At 43.4% G+C, this 21799-nt stretch overlaps 1 protein-coding gene across 1 annotated transcript in view; it reads right to left on the minus strand.

Annotated features, from left to right (window-relative positions):
* Window positions 1–18337, minus strand: part of DTNBP1 (dystrobrevin binding protein 1) — a 154606-nt gene extending 136269 nt beyond the window's left edge. The window contains exon 1 of the mRNA XM_082258421.1: window positions 18051–18337. Coding sequence (XP_082114547.1) covers window positions 18051–18093 — 43 coding nt within the window. The 5' untranslated portion in view covers window positions 18094–18337. The remainder of the gene's footprint in view (window positions 1–18050) is intronic.
* Between the last annotated feature and the right edge of the window lie 3462 nt (window positions 18338–21799).

Here is a 21799-nt window from a genome sequence, read left to right on the forward strand (position 1 = left end):
TGAGTCACCTCAAACATGGCCGCCCCCATGCTGGAGACACGAGGCTACACCAAAATGGCGGCCTTGTGCGATCTACCAGACAATGGCGGCGGTCTGCGCAGAATAGCGGCATGTCTGCAGAAGGATCTCGGCCTCACAACCCTTCACCCTCATGGTGGTCAGCGTGGTCGGCGGTACCGGACCCTGGCGGGCCGTATGCGGTCCGTGGCCGTCGGGAGGCATCTGCTAGCTGGAGGAATGATCTGGGATGCAGTATACATGTATAGACATCGCCCTGTGGCTACTGACAGGTAGGATACCTTATACTATCACAGTAAAGTTCTAGTACTGCCAACTGACTACAATCATTTTCACATCTTTACAATTAGATTGTCAGCTCCCAAACCAAGCCTCCTGGCTTCTTGTACAAAAAATCACACTCAATTAGGGGGATCTGTGACATGTTATAGGATAGAGGGGAACCCATCCTTACCATTACAGAGAGGGGCCCGCGTTCACCACAAGACCCATCAGGGGGAAAGGAGGAACATACTACTCACCATACCGGAACCAGGCGGGCGCCAACTCCTGACAGTACCCCTCTCCACCGAGGTAGGAGGGCTGTTGACCAATACGGACGCCGTGACTCATGGTCTTTGGCGTTTCAGCGAGACGTTTAACTCGCAGGGTCAGTCCCCGTCCAGTGGGACTATGTCGCGGCCGACCCAGCGCGGAGCTATGGCCTGCACGCGCTCGTAGGCTGAACTGGGGTGACCACTGGATCTCAACATCCAGCCCGTCGCCCAGTTCAGCTTTCTTGCTTGAAGATCTCACAGGAACACTGGAGAAAAAAGCTGTCTAAAAAATCTTTTCTAAGAAAAAAATCCTGCCAGGACCGAAGATCCCAGCAAGGTATCTAGGTCCTTACTCCTGACTAGACAGAAAAAAACTGATTTGCTAGAGCAGGAAGTGAGAGGATATACTCTCTGGGACTGCCCCTAGGGTGTTGAATCACCGAGGACTACGTCTGTCAATGAGCGATAGAGAAAAACACTTTTGTGAATTAAAAATAACACAGTAAAGTCAGCCCAATTTTTTTGTATAATGTAAAAGATGACATTATGCAGTGTAAATAGATACCCAACATGTCCTCCTTTAAAACTGCGCACACAATCTCCATAGGCAACGCTTTAAAACATCTGTTTAGAGTTACAGGGGAGCATTCGCTTCTGCGCGTGAGCACGAAGGGATGGGACGCTTATTTTTTTTTTTCCTTCTTCTTTTTATTTTTACACTCTCCCTTTAAGAATTTTTTTTTTGATCACTTTTATTGCTTTTACAAGGATACATTGCTTGTGACAGTAATAGGCAGCGACAGGTACTATTTATGGAGGAATCTGGGGTCCAAAAGACCCCAAATCACTCCTCTGCACTTAAAAGCATTCAAAACGCCAAGTTTGGCTGTTTTGAATGCTGTCTTTATTTTAAATCTGGCACCTTTAAGGCTCCAGGTTTCTACATCTGAGACCCGATCAAAGCCAAAATCGGCTTTGTTCAGGTCCTCGGCCAGCCGGGGGACATCCCCTCCCGCTCCTTGTAATAACGTTCCATCAGCGTGAAGGGGTTAAAGGATTAGGGCTCATTTACACTTACTTAGACTTGAACACAAATTAAAGCGCCTACCACTTCAACATGCTTTTTTGATGTGTTTTTGATGCTTCGGTGATGCTTTTATGAAGCTTTAATCGCAATATGTATATATACTTAAAAGTGGTTTAACGGTATTGTTTTTTTTCTCAGCTGGCTTTCTCTTGAAGCTCAGGAGCTGTTGGAATGCTTTCAGAAGCAGCATAAGGGTGGAACCTGCTCCCCCCCCCACCGCTCAGCAGGGTTTCTCGGGCTCACAGTTTCCACTGGCTCGCCCGATAAACTATCCGATGGTGCGAATGGCTGGTCACAGAGGCAATAAAAGACTAGATAACTGCAGCACTGTCACAACATCACTTCCTGTCCAGGGTGGAAGTATTTTTTTTTGATCTTTTGCTTTTAAAGAAGAAAAGGAGAAGTACAGCCAGAGCTGGTTTGGCTGTACTTCTCCTGTAAATCACAGGAGTGCAGTTCGTTCTGCACTCCTGTGACCCGTTTCCAGCAGGCTGAAGGCATCAAAGAGCTGGCTTGGGAAAGATCGCGACCATTTGGTCAGGATCCCCCCACATGCCTGGACTGGCACCCGGCTCAACCTCTCAGCCAGCCGCTGTCTGACAGTCGACGACTCTCTGCTCAGAGAGCTCTGAGAACCGAGCTATGGGTGGTGTTTGATCGCTCGATTCTCAGTGTTAGAGCTGGCAGGGGACTGATGCTGCATCCACCTAGGCAAGTATGATTCTTAAACACAAATCCTTATGTATAGGAAAAAAAAAAGGATTAAAAAAAACGAAAGGAACAGTGTAAAAAAAAAAAAAAAAAAGTAAGGCGCCCCCATCTCCCATGCTTGTGCACAGAAGCTATCAAAAGGGGGGGGGGGGGGGGGAATAACTGCGTTACACTCCTAAAGGTAAGCAGCAGCTTAAATTGCAACAAACAACTAAACAAGATACATAGATAATAAGTTGCGCTAAAAATGAATAATATTATTAAAAATATTAGTCAAAATATGAAATATAGTGATGGTGAAAACCATACACTAAGCTGTGTGAAAACACAAATACAGTGTCCAAATGTTCATTAAATTGATCCAAAGATCTGGAGTCTGTATATATCCAAGAAGAAAATAGTGAAGCCACTAGGTGTACAAACTTCTTACCAAATGCAGGTAAATAATTTGCCCAAAACTCAAAGTAGCAATTCCAGTCGAACGGCTTCAAAGTGACTTCTCAGATTTGCATGATGTCTCAGTAGTCAAGTGCCAAGTGCATGTAAAAAAGGATAAAAGCTTCCATAGCAAAATATTGTTTCACCCAGTATTGTCACTGATAAATAACGCGAAGTGTATACCACCACCGATGCTAACTGCTTACCAGACATGCAGTGAAATTAGAGTGAATAATAAAAACCAGCACCCTTAGATCCAATCTGCTTACCAAAGAACAGATGTAACTAGCCAAAAGTCAGGAAGGGAGCAACCTATATTAGCCCACCAAGGTTTGAAAGGGACCACCACCAACACCACAGCCGCTTACCAGACAAAGGTAAAGGAAGCGCCAGTAACAGTCTGATGGGGAAGTCCTCCAAATATGGCCAAAATGACTGAACAAGATTCTCCAATGTGATCCAATAGCAGGTTATGCAAAGAAAACAAAGCGCTCCATAGTGTAAAACCATACATTTAATGATTAAAATAAAGGAGAGCAACTTACGTAAGTTGCTCTCCTTTATTTTAATCATTAAATGTATGGTTTTACACTATGGAGCACTTTGTTTTCTTTGCAACCCTGCTATATACCCTGCTATATACCCTAATAAAGGGCTCAAAATTGAAAGTCCTGAGCTACTAGCCAGGCCTTAAGGGTTACTCGCCACCAGTTGCCCCACCCAGCACAGACCGAGGGAGCAGCTGATGACCGAGAGGAGATGATTGGCGCGAGTACCGGCTTGACACCCCCCCGCACCCCACATTGGTATGCCACTGCTGGCCGGATAATGACAGAGTGCGGATCATCCCACTGTAACAGCTTTAATTGTAATTGCCGGGCGCTTGCCGACACACACACAGTCCCACCTCCTAGCCCACATTCTTTGATTCATGTCATACGTCCTGGTTGGCCAGGTGTTCTGTCTATCAAAGAAGCTGGGCTAGGATGCGGGACTGTGTGTGTTGGCGAGCGCCCGGCAATTACAATTAAAGCTGTTACAGTGGGATAATCCGCGCTCTGTCATTATCGGCCAGCTTTCCTCTTCCTCTCTTCCCCGGAGCAGCCCCACGCTCGCCCTACATAATTTTCCACTCACAAAATGCGAGCAGGCGAGTGGAAAATTTGAGGGCTGCCCTAATATTCTTTTAGTGTTTTATGTTAGCATTTCTACTTTCTTCTTAAATAAATTAGATCCTTGCTTTTTTTAAGCAGTGCGTTTATTTTATAGTTAGCATTGTTATTTTATCCTTACCATTAACCTTATCAGAGCTTTGATAGACTAGCCAACTATAGGAATAGATAAGAGAACACATTTATAATAAATAGGGGAGATCCAAAACCAGCCCACATTTATTTCAGGGGTTATAAGATTTTTCTAGCAAAAAACACTGATTTAAAAAAAAGTGCCAGAAAACGCCTGGTCTTCAAGTGGTTAATGAAGCTTGGCAAATGACCGGTGTGTGTTGATTATTTGTTTTAAAGGGCCCCAGTAGAGCCCTGGCTCAGTAGTACCCCCACTCAGCAGATCTCCAGCACATTAGTACTTCAGTTAAGCAAGTCCCCAGCTTAATAGTGCCCTCCTTCAGAAAATCTCCTGCTTGGTAGTACCCCAGCTCTGCTGAGCCCCCACTTAGTAGTAATTGCCAGCTCTACTAATCCTCTGGTTTGCCGATTGTCCTCTCTCTCCGGTCCCCCCTCACCTCCCTGCTATATTGCTCCCATGCTGCTTATCACAAGTGACATCTGCTAGTTTTTCTTTCTCTCCCCCAACTCTGCTGATCTTCTGCCTCTCAGTCCTCTCTCTCCTGTCCCTGCTCACCTTCTACTATAGTGTTTCCATGTTGCACACCACATCTGCCAGTTGCTCCACTCCTGTCCGGACCCTGCTAACCTTCCTGCTGCTCCACATTGCACACCAGATTTGGAGTCTGCACCAGACACTCCCAAAATATATACACATGAAAAGGAAGTGACTGCTGCTGTCTTTATGGTTCCCTTGTTGGTTTTCCAGTGAATCCTGGGATATCTCATACCTGCAATACCTCCATAACAAAGTGAAGCGAACACTAACGCTTTAACGTGCCAAAATAGTGACATGGGGCATCATTTTTGAAACTAAGCAAAGAAAAGCAAAACAAGCCCAATGTGTGAACAAGACTGTAGGGTAACCATTTTATTTAGTGGCAGGGGCTTTGATTGGTATATAGAGCGCTTTCAAAATGGGTGTCCATTGCCACATTTTGAAGCAAGTGTAAACAAGCCCATATAGTAATTTATGTACAGTTATTTACTAATCCCCAACAAAATTATCACCTGTCCATGCTTCTGCCAGATCCTAGTAGTGCACCCCTTTGGGAGCAACATACCTGCTTCAGAAAACTCCCCTGGTAGGTCAGTTTCAGTACAGCTACACAAGCAAAGAAAAAATAACATCAGTTCCTAAGGAGAAACAGCTCATTGTGTGTGCCAACTGTGAAAGCCTCTCCATAGGAATGAATCGGGTTTTGCTGCAGGAGCACAGAAGAATAAGACTGGTCAGGAAGGGTTACAGTAGCGACCAAATGAATCCATTATTCTTCACTTATTTTGGTTAGAACATAAGGAAAATACTAATACAAAAGCTCCATACAAGTGGAGCTGTGGGCTGGTAAAAGTAAAAAGTATAAAAGCATGCCTCCTCTACCATGAATCGAGTGGAAGAGGACACCGATCCTGCATTTTAGGTAATGATGACAGTGACAGGGAAGGCAACAAGCCCAGACAGACTAGCAAAAAGAAAGGCTTTACATGATTGGTTGTTGCAACTGAAACTGGGGAAGAGACTGCAGAACTGTAAAATATCTAGTTTAAGGCCCCTAGAAATAAAGGAGCATTTGAGGTTTATTGTGATGGCTTTGAAGAATGCCTAAAGCAGAAAATAGAGGCACCCCAAGTCTCCTCTGCTAAGGAAGGCACTTAGAGAGCTGCAACCTGGCCACATACAGTACAGTACAACCTTGTATATGTGCTTCAGAGAAACTGCATCATCCCCCTATGGGGCATAGACATCCCGCACTGTGATTACATTACAGACATTCCCTGATTTGCATAAAGCAAGCGATGTTTCCATGCAGTGTCCTTAATAAGAGCAGAACTATAAATGACACTGAGCTTTTACTCTTATAAGCTCCTTTTAAGCTTACAGCTAACATCTGCAGTGTAATATGCTCACATTTCACTAGCGGCAGAATACGGAGGTAATCATATGAAATGAAAACACCTTGTGGGTGTATTTTCTAAAGGTTTTGCCTACAGTTCACCAATGGCAACATCCAGGCCCTGGATACAATCACAATAGAACACTATTGCTCGGTTTTACTGTGCCAAATATGTGGTACACACAGAGGCAAAAATAAATACTGCTTGACATGTCTGTACCAAAAGGAAGCTTGTTTATTGCACACTGTCCCGACAGGTTTAGGCTGTTTTCACACTCTATTTGCATTCTAAAAAATCCCGCTTGCCGCATTTTTGGTGCATGTTTGGAATGGTAATAGAAAAATAACTGCACGGAAAACGCACCCACCCCCCCCCCCCCCATTAAAATTAATTGAAAACGTAGCAATAACGCATAAAAAATGATTTAAAAATGCACCTGTGTTGAGTTTTTTGAGTCACATGTCCTGTAAAAAATGCACTGCAAATGCAGTAAAATCATGGCAAAATGTATACATGTTTATAACACGTTTTTGCGGTGGATCAGTGCAAAAGTAGCCTTAAGGAGTGCAAGTAGGGCAGGCTCTGTTTACAAGTTGCAAACCAGCACAATGAACATCAGCCAACTCCATGGTATTGTACAACACCTTTGTAATGTGGTGTTAAACAATATTCTTATTCCTATTATTGCTTCTGCCTGTGTTTTTCTGCCTCCTTGTAACGTTCTCTGAAAGCTCCCGAATCTCCCCCTTTCCCTCTCGCTTTTGTTTCAAATTAACAGTACATGTTAGTTGCGGTCATGTCAGTTGCACTGCTCTGTGTACACTTCAAATCCCCAATCCATAGTCTCTAGTCCAACTTTGGAACGAGCACGAGAGGGTAGCTATGTTCCTACTTACAGTGGGATGATGGAGAATAAACATGGTGCAATGCATACTAGCACATTATGCAATTTCCTTTCAGGCCGCGGTTTACAACTGCTTTAAAAGATCTGCTACTGATGGCTTGGTGCCAGATACCACAGGATACCTTCAGAGGTCTAGTGGAGTCCAAACCTCAATGGGTCAAGGCAATTTTGGGGGCAAAAGGGGACCTACTCAATGTGAGGTGGATGGTCACAATGATATGGTTGATCCATGATGCATACTACACTATTTACCATACAGGCAGTCTCCGGGTTACAAACAAGATAGGGACTGTAGGGTTGTTCTTACGTCAGAACAGGTAGTTTAGTTTCAGCCAAAAGAATAATTTTTACTTTTTTGGATAGCATATGGAAGGGTTAACACCCCTGTGACATTTGTTTTGCTGTCTGTACCCCCGTTCAGAAGATTTCACCTCACTTTCTGTCCCTATGACAACTGGATTTTAAAAATGTTGGGTTGTTGTGGAAACAAGGATTGGTGATAAAGCTTCAGTGGAGACACCTTTTTCCTATGAGAACTCTTACAGGAGTGAATTTCCCCTCCTAGGGCTAGATTTCTCCTCACTTCCTGTTGTCTCCCTCCGTTTTTAAGTAGGAGTCTTTTGTAAGTCAGATGTTTGTAACCCGGGGACCGCCTGTACTCATAAGGTTATGAATATCTTAATAAATAAAATACGTTACCAATACAACAATATTGCAACTACAACCATAATAAGTTGCAAAGTAAAATTAACCAGCACTGCATGTTCGAGTCATATACCCTATATATTTATACATTCCACAAAGAGGTGCAAGAGGAAAGGATCAACAGAATGACTGACTAAAATAGAAGCATGCAGTAGAGGTCCTCGATTATTGCTTTATTTTCAGCAAGAACAGTGAAAATGAAATCGGATTCCGAATCTTCTGCGACAAGCTGTCAGAGGGAACAGTGCCTTTCACACCACAGATATATAGCTATGAGGCTACAGAAAAGGAGTGCCTAGGCACCCTCATACACCAGAAAGTGCACTGCTCTTTTTTGGGAGGAATTCAAAAGAAAGGTAGATCTTTCAGGCTACTACTTAAAGTCATTCTAAAGGCAGACATTTTTAATCCTAATGCATTCTATGCTTTAAGTTAAAAAACTTTCTGTGTCTAGTAGCCCCCCTAATACTTACCTGAGCCCCATCTTGATCCAACGATACTGCACAAGAGATTCGGCTGTCTGGGACTCTCCCTCCTGATTGGCTGAGACACAGCAGCGGGCTCAATTGGCTCCCGCGGCTGTCAAAGTCAGTGAGCTGATTAGGAGAGAGAAAGGGTGGGCACGAGTGCCCCCAATACAAGCTGCACTCACAGCAGACGGAAGGGCCAGGTGTGCCAGCGAGGGACCCGAGAAGAGGAGGATCCAGGCTGCTTTATGAAAAACCATTACATAGAGCCAGTAAGTAAAACAGGTTTGTTATTTTTTAACAAAAAAGAAATAAAAAATCAATATAAAACACAACTATTTCTATATGTTGTTTATAAGGTAGCAAATCTTCACTTTTTTAGTTCAGGTCTGCTTTAATTGTTGTACTCAAACCAATGACACCTCAGGAAATAAAGTGTGACTTTTCAATTTCCTGTTTACATGCCTTTCTGGACAGGAAGTCTGCAAGGCCACATTTCCTGTATATATGTCGATCTGTAGTGGATAAATCGGTCCTTAGTTGATGGGCAGGAAGCACTGATAACCTTAGAAAAGATATTGCTATGGATGCTATATTCATTGTTTGTATATAGGATATGTTTACCATGTCTGACAAAAAATTAATATAATTGAATATTTGACTTACTGTAGATCAGATACATGTGAAAACAGAGACTGGTAAGGTTCAAACTGAACTGCCAGCAGAAATAAAATGTTGTTAACAAAATTGTTAAAAATATATATTTAAATACAGCTGGTAAAAGCATATGAATCTCCCAGTATAAGCCTTCCACAATCCCCTGTAGAGCAGTACTTATGCTGGCCATATGCAGCTTGAATTTTGACCGATTCCTGCTGAATTGGCTAAATTCAAGCCTTTCGGCACCACCTGACTTGATAAACTTTAATCTGAAAATAGGGGCCATGTGGAAAATTCTCAGCCAAACAGTAATTGCAGCCAATCAGATGCAGTCACTGTTCTGTTGTTCTGATAACAGGCAGGGTAGATTCCTACATCCAGCCTGTTTAGCGTGGGTGACAGAATCTATCAATTTCTCTTATTCTGCCAAGTTTTAATGTGTATGGCTAGCCTTAGGAAGTTGGAGAGTCAGGACTATAGACTAATAGAATGTATTGCATTGCAGTATAACATGAACCTCAAAATGAGGACAGAGCAGAGTGATAGCCTTTTCAGTGTTCTGTTGCCCGATGTTTTTTAACTAGAACTATAATAAAGCCTATTTTGGGTTCAATCATTTTTAATAATTTAAAATAGAGTAACAAGGAAAAGCACCTAATCTGCCCACAACTGACATCATGAGTACAGTAAGGCTTACATGGTGCTGATGAAAAAGGAGGCATAACATCAATAATCAAACATGATCGATATAAAACACAAGGCATGAGAGGTCCAGGAAAGATCCCCATAGCGAACGGTTGTAGACCTGGATATACTAAGTTCCAGACAACAGTGCAATATACTATAAACCAAGGGGGCAAGCAGAGTCCCATGAAGAAACGGAGAGCAAAAGGCAGAAGAAACAAGAAAAAGGAGAGGAAGCAAGGCTAAGAGGGGGAAAAGGAGCAGGGACTTGGGATCATCAGCGGTGTCAGTGAAAGCTGTCCCACACTATTCGGGTTTTTCAAGGCCTGGGCAATCGTTCTTTTAGCTGATAAAATAAGGATGCCAATCTTTACGTTGGCAAGCAAATAAGCCCAGGATAAGGCAATGCAATAAAGCAAATTTAGCATCTTTTCAGATGTTCAAGTGGAACAGAGTATGCAATATGCCGAAGACTTGAGAGCAAAAGCTTACCAGTCATGGACATGTCCACCAGGTGTGCAGAACATCTCCACACTGGTCACATTGAAAGTCAGATTTGCATGGATGATTCAGGCTGGAGCCCAATACCACCGTAGGGAGCACTTGATACGCAGCTTCTAAGGTGGCAGTGTTAAACGAGCCTTTAGCAACAGAACACCAGGCTTTGCTCCAGTCTGCCGGGGTTATCTCAGACAGCAAGTCTAATTCACACTGAGTCGTATGAGAAAGAGAAGTGGAGGGTGATCGACGCATAGAGAGTGGAAATAAGGCCCAGAGAGTGCTGGCAGGTATGTTCAAATGCCGTTTTCCAGAAATGATAAGTAGAGGTACGTCAGAGAGAAGATAGCCAATGCCGTAGCTGAAGTTAGAGAAAAAATTCCAACTGCGGAGCATTGTGGGTGTCTCGGAGGGCGGCCCATGTCAGAAAAGACCAAGTGTCAGAAAGTTTTGCACATGCATAAGGCCATGAGAGGTCCAGCAAGAGAATGCCTGAGCCTAATCTATGCCAGGGGGGAAACTGGGGGGTTGTTGGTAATGGGTAATAGAGGCTGGAAAGGAGACATGAGAGAGCTTGAGTACCACACAGAATCCCATAATTTCATACTGCGTTGCATAAGTGGGCTCAGGGTTGTGGGTCATAGTTTATGTGGAAGCCATAGAAGGGTCTGCATGGTAAGCGGCACGATTAGGGAGCTCCAAAAACACCCAGAGGGACATCCGAGGAAGCATTAAGCATAGATAATATAACATATTTCACACACCCAAGGATTTTCCTGTCAGTGAGACCTAAAATTACAACTATTATTTTATAGTTAATAAGCTTCCAATTTTTTTATTATCATGTTCACATTAAGCAATATACTGTCTTCATTGTTTTTTTCCATTCTGAAGTTTACACTTGTTTTTGCACCTCTTTCAGAAATAGCAACTGGAATACCACCAAGCCCCCTAATTCTGGTTAAGTGCTTGAACTTGGTAAAATTTCTATACACCGCCCCCTTCCTTAGCTCCTACAGCATCTCTGTAGGGTAAATTATCAGGCTTGGTAAGTGGATAGCTAAACCAACCTATCTAATGTTCAGGCTGAACTCCGGGCACAACAACTTTAAAAATATTCCTCAATAGCCACAAATAATAGATCTGATCTGTGTGCACTAAATGCCATTGCAAACTCAGACATTGCCATGTATATGTAAAGGTGGCATAACTGTGGTGTACACAGTCTGTGCAGAGGCTAGAGATCGACTGATTATTGGCAACACCGATATATCGGGGGGCCGATATGCACTTTCCCTGATATATCGGAAATCGGCCCCTGAGGTTACCGATATTGCCGATATTTAGGGAAAGTGCATGTCCTGGGGTGATGGCTGCAGCTAAAGGCATCACCCCGGTACCGGTGTCAATAGCCGACGGTCGGCTGACTTGTAATGACAACCGATGCGGCTGAGAAGCCGCTCAGCTGTCATTACAAGGAGCGGGAGGTGACGTCCCCCCCTCCCGCCGCATTCCACGGCTCACCCGGGTCTCCCGTCCCACCAGCAGACCTGGGCATCCTACCTCCACCGCCGAAGAGAAGACCCAGTGTAGCATGAAGATGTGTCCCCGTGAAAGTCAGTATCCCTACCGCAAGTGCGCATGCGACGGTCTCCATGTAAAAAAAACAGAAGTGATGTCATGACATCACTTCCGGGTACCCGGCGCCGAATTAAAAAAACTGACAGCATTCAAAAAAGCCAAACTTGGCCAAAGCTTTTCAGAGGGGTTTGGGGTCTTTTAGTACCTTTAGAAAAAAAAAAGTTTTTTACATGTCCGAAAATATCAGCCGTTACCGATATCCGATGACCAAAATATCAGTATCAGCATTAAAAAACGATATTGGTCGATCACTAGCAGAGACCATTAAAGGAAGGATGGGATATTTAAAAAAAAAAAACACATCGAATCAGAGCGAAAAAACAGCGTGACTACTGATAGCTCGGCTCTCGTTCTGCTTAAAGCGGAGTTCTGGCCTCGGGGGTCAATTTGAGCTAAAAATACCCCTGGGACAGTCAGGGCTAGTACATTCCATAATGGATAGCCTCTGAACTGTCCCGAGTCGCACTTACCTGTAAGACGAAATACTTACCTAGAAAATTTCTTCTCCAGCGCTGCCATCTCAGGTGTGGGCAGCTGAAGCCACAGCGTCCCTCTTCGTGACGTCGGAGTCCCACAATGCACTGCACCGGCCCCGCTCGTCACTTCTGGTGCAGGCGCGGCATCCCTGCACAGCTTCTGGGCATGCCCAGAAGCTGTTTAGCAGTGAATGCGGTGCCTGCACCGAAGTGACGAGCGGGGCCAGTGCATTGATTCCTGGGAGCGATGACGTTTAGCTCCCAGGAATCATCGCAAACCGGACGTGACGGCGCGGGCCGCGGCCGCAGAGGGAGGAAATGGAAGGTAGGTGAGTATATTTTCTTCAATAAGAAGGTAAGTGACCAAAAAAAAAAAAAAAATCACCAGTCCATTTCTTTTTCAGGTTCCCCTTAGCAAGCGGATGGCCCAAAATCGATTTTATCGATTTTGAGGCCGGAACTACGATTTAACGTGGAGAGCAGTGACTGTCCATCTAGTTGCTCCGTTAGGGTTTCAGGCTGGGGAGGAGGTGGGTGCATTGGGCTGCGTGCTGAAAGAAAGATCCAGCTGTCAGACAGCCAGGTGGATCCCAACATTATTGTCGGGATACTTCCTGAGCCTGGCGTAGCTCTGCTCCATTACCTAATTCCTGCTTATCAACTGACTCTGGCTCAAAGGAAAACAAAATGAAATGTATTCCTGTGACCCTAAAAAAACTTTGTCCATAGTTGTCTTTTAATTTATGTATGTAGAACTCTATTTCTCTACTACAGGCTGCCAGCAGAAAATTACAGTGGGGACACAACACCAGTCACCCTGCACAAGGAGAGAGCAGCTGTGATCTTTATTACTGCAAAATCTTAAACATAGGAAAAGTGGAGGAGTTGTATGATGTTGGATAACTGCACAGATCTGGAAAGAAAATACACAATGGTCACCAAGATTCCGGTAGGAATAAATATGATTCTTGATTTTAGACATTTGCCTAGTTCGGAGTTCAGCTTCAAAATTGTATCCTCTATCCAATTCAGCTGTAACACTGTGCAGGGATGAGTATCAGCTATTGGCAGCACACACAGTGAAATGAAAGGTGGCACAAAAGTAAATACAGTAAACCCCCGCTCCATCGCGGTTCAGTTTTTGCAGTCCCGGTATATTGCGTTTTTTTTTGTAATGTTATTTTACTATAGAAATCATTAAAAATGAAATATTTTTGTGTTTTCCATAGCTCTTGCTATATCTCTCAGTATCTTTTATGTGTTTAAATGCGTTTCTATTGTTTTAAAAGTGTGTTTAAAGACCTTAAAATGCTTTTACACGTACAGTGACAGTAAAAAAAACATGCCTACAATGCATTTTAATAGGAACTATCCCCCGCAATGGAGGGGGGTTTACTGTATAAAGCTTTCTGGCTAAACCACATAAAAGCAGGCATCTTGTAGTGTTTGCTCTTGGCAGGGCTTCCACTTTTAAATCCACGTTTAAAATGTAATACAGGTCCACTAATAAGGTCAAATAAGTCAAATAAGGTTTGGTAGAAAACCCCTTCTGTCAGTGGATCAGTTCAAAGAACCCTTCGCGAACACTGACAAAAAGGTGAATAAAAAAGTTGCAAAGGCAGAAAAATAGACAGCAGACTGTTACATGATAACGTTAATAAAATAGGAATTTTAGTAGTGATAAATATATGATAGCACAAGTGCTTTTCTATATCCAATTAATACCAATTCTATAAAAAATCAGTAGATTCATTTAGAATTGTTTACCCCGGCATATAAAATAGCCTTTGAAGGCCTGAATATTGTCACTTGACCAGCACTGGGCAGCCTAAATTCATAATTATATTGTGCTATTCATATATTTAAACAGTACATTTTTCACAAAGAAATCCCATTTCCACCACCTCCATCCATAACCTTATACTTTTGGTCATTGTAAAAATCTTTAATCATTATTCATCTGTGAGGCTTGTCCAAAAATTTAACACAAGCTTTCTCACCATAAGTATGTTTTCATATAACGGTAGCTGCCCATCCAAACAATGTCAATGTATTACTCTCCTTGAGAGGGTACTATATTGAATTCGCAGTTGCCAGCTGAGATGGTTTGGCCATTTTAAAAACATGACCCCCCCCAGAAATAAAATGCATATGCCTTGGGGCAGACCCAGAACACAATATAATGATCACTCTGCAAAGAGCTTTCAATACTACAGGAAGAGCTATATTCTGAAGTTGGCCAAAATTAACTCTGGACCAACTTGCTTAGTCGGTTTCCCCTTGCAACACCTGCAAATTATGTTGATTTCTAGACTCCCAGGTAAGAGCAGGTGATCGCGTACATAACTTCAGTTGTTCCTTCCGCAAACAGAATTGTAAATTATTTTCAGTTCCCAACACAGATTTGCAATCATGTCCTAGGCTTTAGGAAATCCCGGGAAGTGGAGGGAACGATTGGAAAAGTAAAAACAGTATGAAAAGGTACACAATGACAAGGCAACACATTAAAGCCCCACAGAACTATTAGTTTAACTTCTTGCCAACAGCAAATTGAATATATGTGGCAGTAGGAAAAGTAGGCAGTAGGGCTTTAGAATTCAGCTGCTGCACATGTGTGTCCACGAGAGCATGAGGTTGTGTGCTGAGAGGATGCTCACAGTACACTGACCAAGCTATTACCTGAAACGTAGAAGCATGACTTCTGATCGGAAGCTAGAGGGATGGGCTTTCAATTATGTGACCGCTGTGAGAGCCAAGAGAAAGAGTTAAACTCTTCAGATTAATTAAAACAAAAGTTGTGCAAACTCTTAGGATCCTTTGACATAGGCGGACCAGTTGGATCTGCCTGTCAGTTTTTTTGCGGACCCGATCAGACCCTTCATTGCCCTCTATGGAGAGGCGGGTTTAAACCAACTTGTGTGTTTAGACCTGCCAACATCCGATTCTACCTGCTAAAAACAGACAGATGGGGATCAGTGCATATCCCTCTAGCTGATCAGATCGAATTTCATTAGGGTGTAAGCGGACAGGCGGTCTGTTTACATCAGACCGCCCATAGAGGAGAGCAGGCTGGGTCTATGTCCAATCTGCATAAGCGGAGCCAACAAAGACTTGCCATCCACCTGCTCAGCAGGGATCAGCGGACAGATTCCCCGCTGAGCAGGCGGACTCCAACAGATCCTGCCCTGTAAGGAAGGGGCTTTAACAGTTTGTTTTCTTTAGAAAGCAGCCACAGTGTGAGTAGAAATGCTTGTCTGATACTAACATGCTGCAGAGGGGGACCCTTGTTCTCCGTGGGAAAGCAGTGATCACTTTGTAGAGACCTGACATGCCCACTGCTGAGTATAGCGGGCAGAATGAGCTTTGCTGATAGAAAAGCTTTAGGTCTGACTCTTTAAGGGGGCATGTCAGACCTTTTCAATTATATCACTGCTTATCCACAGAGAACAAGGGTCCCACTCTCCAGCTTCTGGCACGGGACAGGCTTTTCTACTAAGCTTGTGGCTGCTTTAGAAAGAAAATGCACTGTATGACACTGAACACTTTTTTTATCCACCTGGAATGTATTCAGCTGACTGAAGGTTTAATTGGGCTTTAAAGTGGAACTAGTTGTAGCACCCTCCTAGGTAGGTGCTAGGCAAAGCATATATGTGACCCTGTTCTGCTTACCAGGAGGGTCTGATCTGCTTCCAGGTGTGACCCGTTGAGTCTGGGGAGTCTCCCCACTTTGTCCAATAAGGGACCTTGTTGGACAGTGGAGGAAACCTAGCCAATAGCACACCAGGGTTCATGACTGTCCCAGTGGGTGGGCATTGCTGCAATGCATCCTGGGATTGGGAATAAATCTGGAGGGGGCATGTGACAGGGTGTCTTTGGGCGGGAAGCCAGGTCCCAGGAGGAGGTTGACGGCTGTCTCTCCTCCTGTTGCTGAGGAAGTTGGTCCAGGCAGTCAGCCTAGGGACCAGGGGTTGAGCTGTGCTGCAGGAGGATCCAGTGTGCTGACCAAGTGGAGCTGCTGGGCAGAATAATTCTGGAAAAACAGTATTGCGAGTACTCAAGCATCTGCCCAGGGGTCTGCCTAAGAGAGGGGACCACTCCAGAGAGGTCAAGGGGATCAAGGAGCCAGCTAACCCGGAGTGTTAAAGTAAAGGGGGTGCCAAGTTGTAAAGCCCTGAAGATTAGGGGTTAAAGGGGGCGCCAGGAAGGGCCCTGAAGTTGCTCAGCAGTGCAATCTACTATTAAAGTCCGCTACCACAGGAAAGGAGTGCCTTACAAAGCTAATAGGACTTGTTCGCATTCAAAGGTGAAATACAGTAAGAGGCCTAGCTGTGACTAGCTCAATCAGCGTTAACCAGTGTCAGTCAGCATTTTTTGTACAGTCCCTTGCCTTTTTGTGCATAGTTCAGTTGTTGGAGTATGCCACTCATCCCTTCTCCTATCCAAGTTACAAATAAAAACACAAAAACCAAAGAAACTGGACTGGTCTTTGAGGTAAAATAGGTCAGAATGGTCTACTGTTACTAATGGTAACCCAGGGGAACCCACACAGCAGCTGCCATGGGAGTAGTGCTACATACAGATAGTTAAAAAAAAAAAAAAAGTCAGCAGCTCCAAATACTTTAATCCACAGTCCAGCATTGTCCTCACCCAGGCCAGTTCTTTGCTGGTCCTTGGACCCCTGGCACCGCTATCTTGGCTGTGGAAAGTCGGATGTGACTTACTGCTGTTTCACATCCGGCTTCCCACTGCGCATGCGTGTAGTGCTGTGCTTTCAGACTGGTCCCACAGCCTCCTAGGACTGTGACATGTCCCAGAAGGTTGCAGGCCTTGGCAAGAATAGTGGAAGTGGGTACCCGTCAGAAAAAGGCATCTGCTCCCAGAAGAAAAAAAGTCACCGCCAATAAAGGTAGGAGGAGGATAATTGGAACTTTCACTTTTAAGTGAAGTTCAGCTTTAGGTATTGGGGAAAAAATACATATGGCAGCCAATGTAAACAGAGAAAAATTCCTCATCCCATTAAAAAAGTGTGGACAGTCTGATTACAGAATATGAGGTAGGGAACACAGGCCACCTAAGAAATAGGATAGAATTTTCCTGGAGAGAAGCAATGCTCATGTAATCTGGTCCTTGGCCGTGCAGAACCGCAAACTGTTATTTCTGTACATAAGAAACAATTACAAACAGCAGTATTAAATTATATGACTCATCTCTGAAGGCTATTTGTTGCTGCTGCTATTTGCTGCTGTAGATTAGGCATGAATATAATGAAATGTGCAAGATATATCTCAGAAAGGGTCAATTAAAAACCGTCAAAGGAGAAATATGAGAAAAGCAACACCCAGGTAGTATTCATCAACAAAATGTATTGATCCGATATTGATCTGTCAAAAATCCAATTTCTAGGGTTAACCACCACAGTGCCAAGCATTAATTCTCATTCACCAGCATTCACTACGTGAAACACACCTTCATACTGCATCACAGGCCAATAAAAATAAAAGCACAGTTTCAAAACACAAATGTATCCTTGGCATGAGCATCAAGCCACTGACTAAGCGTAACCAAGGAGCTTAATAAATTGCGTAAAATAAAGGACTACAAGCTTTGTTACCATCCAATCCCATAACACACAGTTATACTTACAATTTTTTTTTTTGCAATTTACACAAGATACAAAGATTTGAAGTGGTTTGAAAAATGCAAAGCAATTTTGTAACGTGGAAAATTTTAGAGACAATACACATGCTCTGTCACCATATTCCAACTATCACAGGATACAATTCACTACCATACTGTATAAGCAACATCTCCCTTCTACTGGACCAAATCAAAGCAAGTCAGACAGCATGAAGCAACACGTTTCCCGAACTAGACACTGCCAACACTGCAGTGCAGCGCCTCTGCTCCACAGAACTTTACATCTGTACCTACAACATATACCCTTAAAGCATTCAAGAGACCACTGGCAAAGCAAAGTTGCACCTACAGGAATTTCTCTGGCTACTTCCATTGGATCCTGGAGATGACATTGCTGAGAGGTTTCAATGAGCAGACAGAAGATGGGAGCTGTCCAAGCCTTCAGTTACCAGGCAGCTCCACTGAAGTGCATCCTCTATGCTGAAGAACAAAGGGACTGGAGAAAGAGATGCAGACAGCCTTGCTTTTAAATGAATAGTGCAGGGCTCTACAGTTTTTCAATTGGTTTCTGATGTACATCGGCTCATAAAGGGACATTACCAGCTCTGCCTCTACGAAAGCTGAATGTGAACTGTCAGGATTGGTGGTGCACACAGATTCATGAATCTATTAGGAGAATGTACCACATGCTGGTTGAGAGAAAGGGGTGGGTTAAAAGCTCCACTATTATTTTACAATGGTGCACCTCACAAGCATCGCCTACATAAAATATATTAACCATTGTACATCTAGGAAAAATTTCATTGGGAAATATTGGAGCATTATATTAATATTTTGCAGAAAAAATCCTGTGTGTTAAAGTACCATCCCCCTTTACAGAAACATAAGCAGGTTTCCAAGGTCCTTCTTGGGGGTTTTTAACATTCTTGTCACTGCTCGTTCCGATTCTATATGAGGTTTTCCTGCATGTTCATGGAAAAAATAAATATAATACTGAATTAAAGGGATTCCAAGTTCTTGATATCTGCAGATCCACTGTGGGTCTGTTTTACTGGTCATTTATCATAAGCACTGCTATTTCCTGCCCAAAACAGAACATTATTTCATTTGTACAGCTTCATGTCCGGTTCACACCACATGCAGCCCAGTGCGTTTTTTTTTTCTTTTCTTCAAATCAAAGTTTATTAAACATACTAAAAGTGTTACACACAGCGACAGCAACAGTGCATTTTAATCTGCATCAAAAACACATGGACAGTAGTTAACATGGATTCCAATGGCATAGTTTACACTGGTGCAGTGCATTCCAGTGCAGTCAACAAAAGTAGAACATTCTCCATTTTTTTCTACATGGAAAGCACCTGAAAGTGGCAAGACGCATCAAAAATGCATCAGATGCATTAACTATAAAAAAAAAAAAATCTGAAAACTTTGGCAAAAAAAAAGTGGAAAAACCGCCCTGGAATCAAAAATGCACCGCAATACATCAAAAAATGCAGCCCCATGCTCTAGTGGTCTTGTGTCCTGATGACATCAAGCTAGGAGCAGGCTACATAGACCTGCTCTGGACCTGAGGACACCAGGAACAGTCCATTGGATTTTGGGGGAGTGCCGTTTTCAAGTGGAGCAAAGGATCAGGTAAATAACAGGCTTCCCCCTCTCCCCTGGACAAAATGAGCACCTACCTTTGCAGTGTGAACCCACTGCAATGGGAAACTTTTTACCTTGCCTGAGTTTAGCTTTAATACAAGAGCCTCTCAACCCAAAAGCATAACGTATGCAAATATTTTTTGCAAAAATATTATTAGGGTTATTTGCTTTTCACAAATTAATTTTTCCCCCCCAGTTAATAAAGTTGTTAAAGCATGGAACAGCTGAACTTACCCCACATTTTATTTTCTCAATTCTTGGAGGTACTTGATTGAAAAAGTGATTCAAAGTTTTTCCACAGAAGTTTGCTGCCTAATATTGCTATTTTCTGAATGACAATATACACTATATTACCAAAAGTATTAAGACACCTGCCTTTACACACACATGAACTTTAATGGCATCCCAGTCTTAGTGCGTAGGGTTCAATATTGAGTTGGCCCACGCTTTGCAGCTATAACAGCTTCAACTCTTCTGGAAAGGCTGACCACAAGGTCTAACTAAGGAGTGTGTCTATGGAAGTGTTTGAACCTTCTTCCAGAAGCACATTTGTGAGGTCAGGCGCCGATGTTGGACAAGAAGGCTTGGCTCGCAGTCTCCACTCTAATTCATTCCAAAGGTGTTCTATCGGGTTGAGGTCATCGCTCTGGGCAGGCCAGTCAAGTTCCTCCACCCCAAACTCGCGCATCCATTTTTTTTTTTAATGGACCTTGCTTTGTGCACTGGTCCAAATCATTTGGTGGAGGTGGGATTATGGTCTGGGGTTGTTTTTCAGGGGTTGGGCTTGGCCCCTTAGTTCCAGTGAAGGGAACACTTAAAGCATAACTCCACTTTTGTTGAGAAAAAATGTCCCCTCTGGGTGATTCATGTACATTACCAGGATTGTAACAACCTTTGTTGCAGATTCCTACCTTTTGTTAATCTGAAGAAAACAGTTTGTTCCTCTGTGCTGGGTGGGTCTAATGGGAGTGGTTTCATAATTATCTGTCAGCTGAGGAAGCTGCAGGGCTCTAACGAGAAAAGCTGCTGGGCCTGCATCCCTTTAGACGTGTTTCTATTAGGAGTATCTTACCAAAAATTACATTTTTGTTGCAGGGGATGCCAGAAATCTGACTTGTATCTTAGGCAGACTTCTAGGAAAATCTATGAGCCAATCACACAAGCAGGAAATTGTGTTTCTGGGGTGTGGTCAGTACACATTCTGTGTATAGAACAACTCAAGGTAGCCACATTGCATTGCATTTTCAAAAATTACAACAGCTGAAGATTAAAAAGGAAAGGTCATTTTTAATAACATTCAATTACAATATGATTTGTGTCGCAATTGTATACGTTATATTGTTTTTTTCTTTATTTGCTATTTTTTTCACCCACGAAAGTGGAGCTACCCTTTAAGGCATCTGCATACCAAGGTATTTTGGACAATTTCATGCTCCCAACTTTGTGGGAAGAGTTTGGGGATGGCTCCTTCCTGTTCCAACCTGACTGCACACCACTGCACAAACAAGGTCCATAAAGACATGTATGAGCGAGTTTGGGGAGGAGAAACTTCACTGGACAGATCAGGTCCATAAAGACATTATGAGCGAGTTTGGGGAGGAGGAATTTCCCTGGACAAATCAGTTCTGCCTGCGTACTAAAATCGGCAGGTGTCGGTGGACATCAAGCTGATCACAGCGGAAGCGAGCCACAGCCAGCGCGCATGTGGGCGCCCTACCCGGAAGAGCTGGATCATGTATATATACACGTGATCTGGCGCACAGCTGCCATCCTGTAGCAATAAAACTGCTATAGGGCAGTCAGAAAGTGGTTAAAAAAAAAAAAAAGGACTGTAGACACAGCCATCTTCGATGGCGACAGAAAACCACTTCATAAAATAGCAATTCATGGGATGCAAAAGGTATCAGTACTTAAACTATTTGTGTGCACTGGTTTTAGTAAATCTTCCACTGTATCTGCAATGTCTGCAACTGCCAACAGGTGGTTTGGCCCATTCATCTTGAGCAAACTTCTCCAGCTATCTTGAAGGAAGCCTTCTCCAAACTGCATGTTGCAGCTCTTGAGATAGATATTCAAAAGGATTCAGATCAGGGTTTGATAGGATGCCTGGCTCATAGAAACCCACTTCAGAACAATCCCAATGTTATGTTCTTTAGCCATTCTTGGGTGCATTTAGTTGCATTATTATGTTAGTCATCACAGTTAGAGGAACTACGACCTGCAACTAAGACATGGCTTTCGGACACTGGGCAGTACATTTCGCTCCAGAATTCCTCAACAGGCTTCAGATATCACTGTGAACTGTACATATTCATGGCACCCCTTTCCAGATGCAGCATAGTAGCCCCAAAACACAATCAAGCCTCCTCCATGTTTCACAGTAGATACAATTTTCCTTGAAGGCGTCTTTATTCATCTTTTCTTCAGAGCACTGATGTGACTTGCAAA

The sequence above is a fragment of the Pelophylax lessonae genome, assembly GCF_965119305.1.
Source record: "Pelophylax lessonae genome assembly, chromosome: 5".
Classification (NCBI taxonomy): Eukaryota; Metazoa; Chordata; class Amphibia; order Anura; family Ranidae; genus Pelophylax; species Pelophylax lessonae.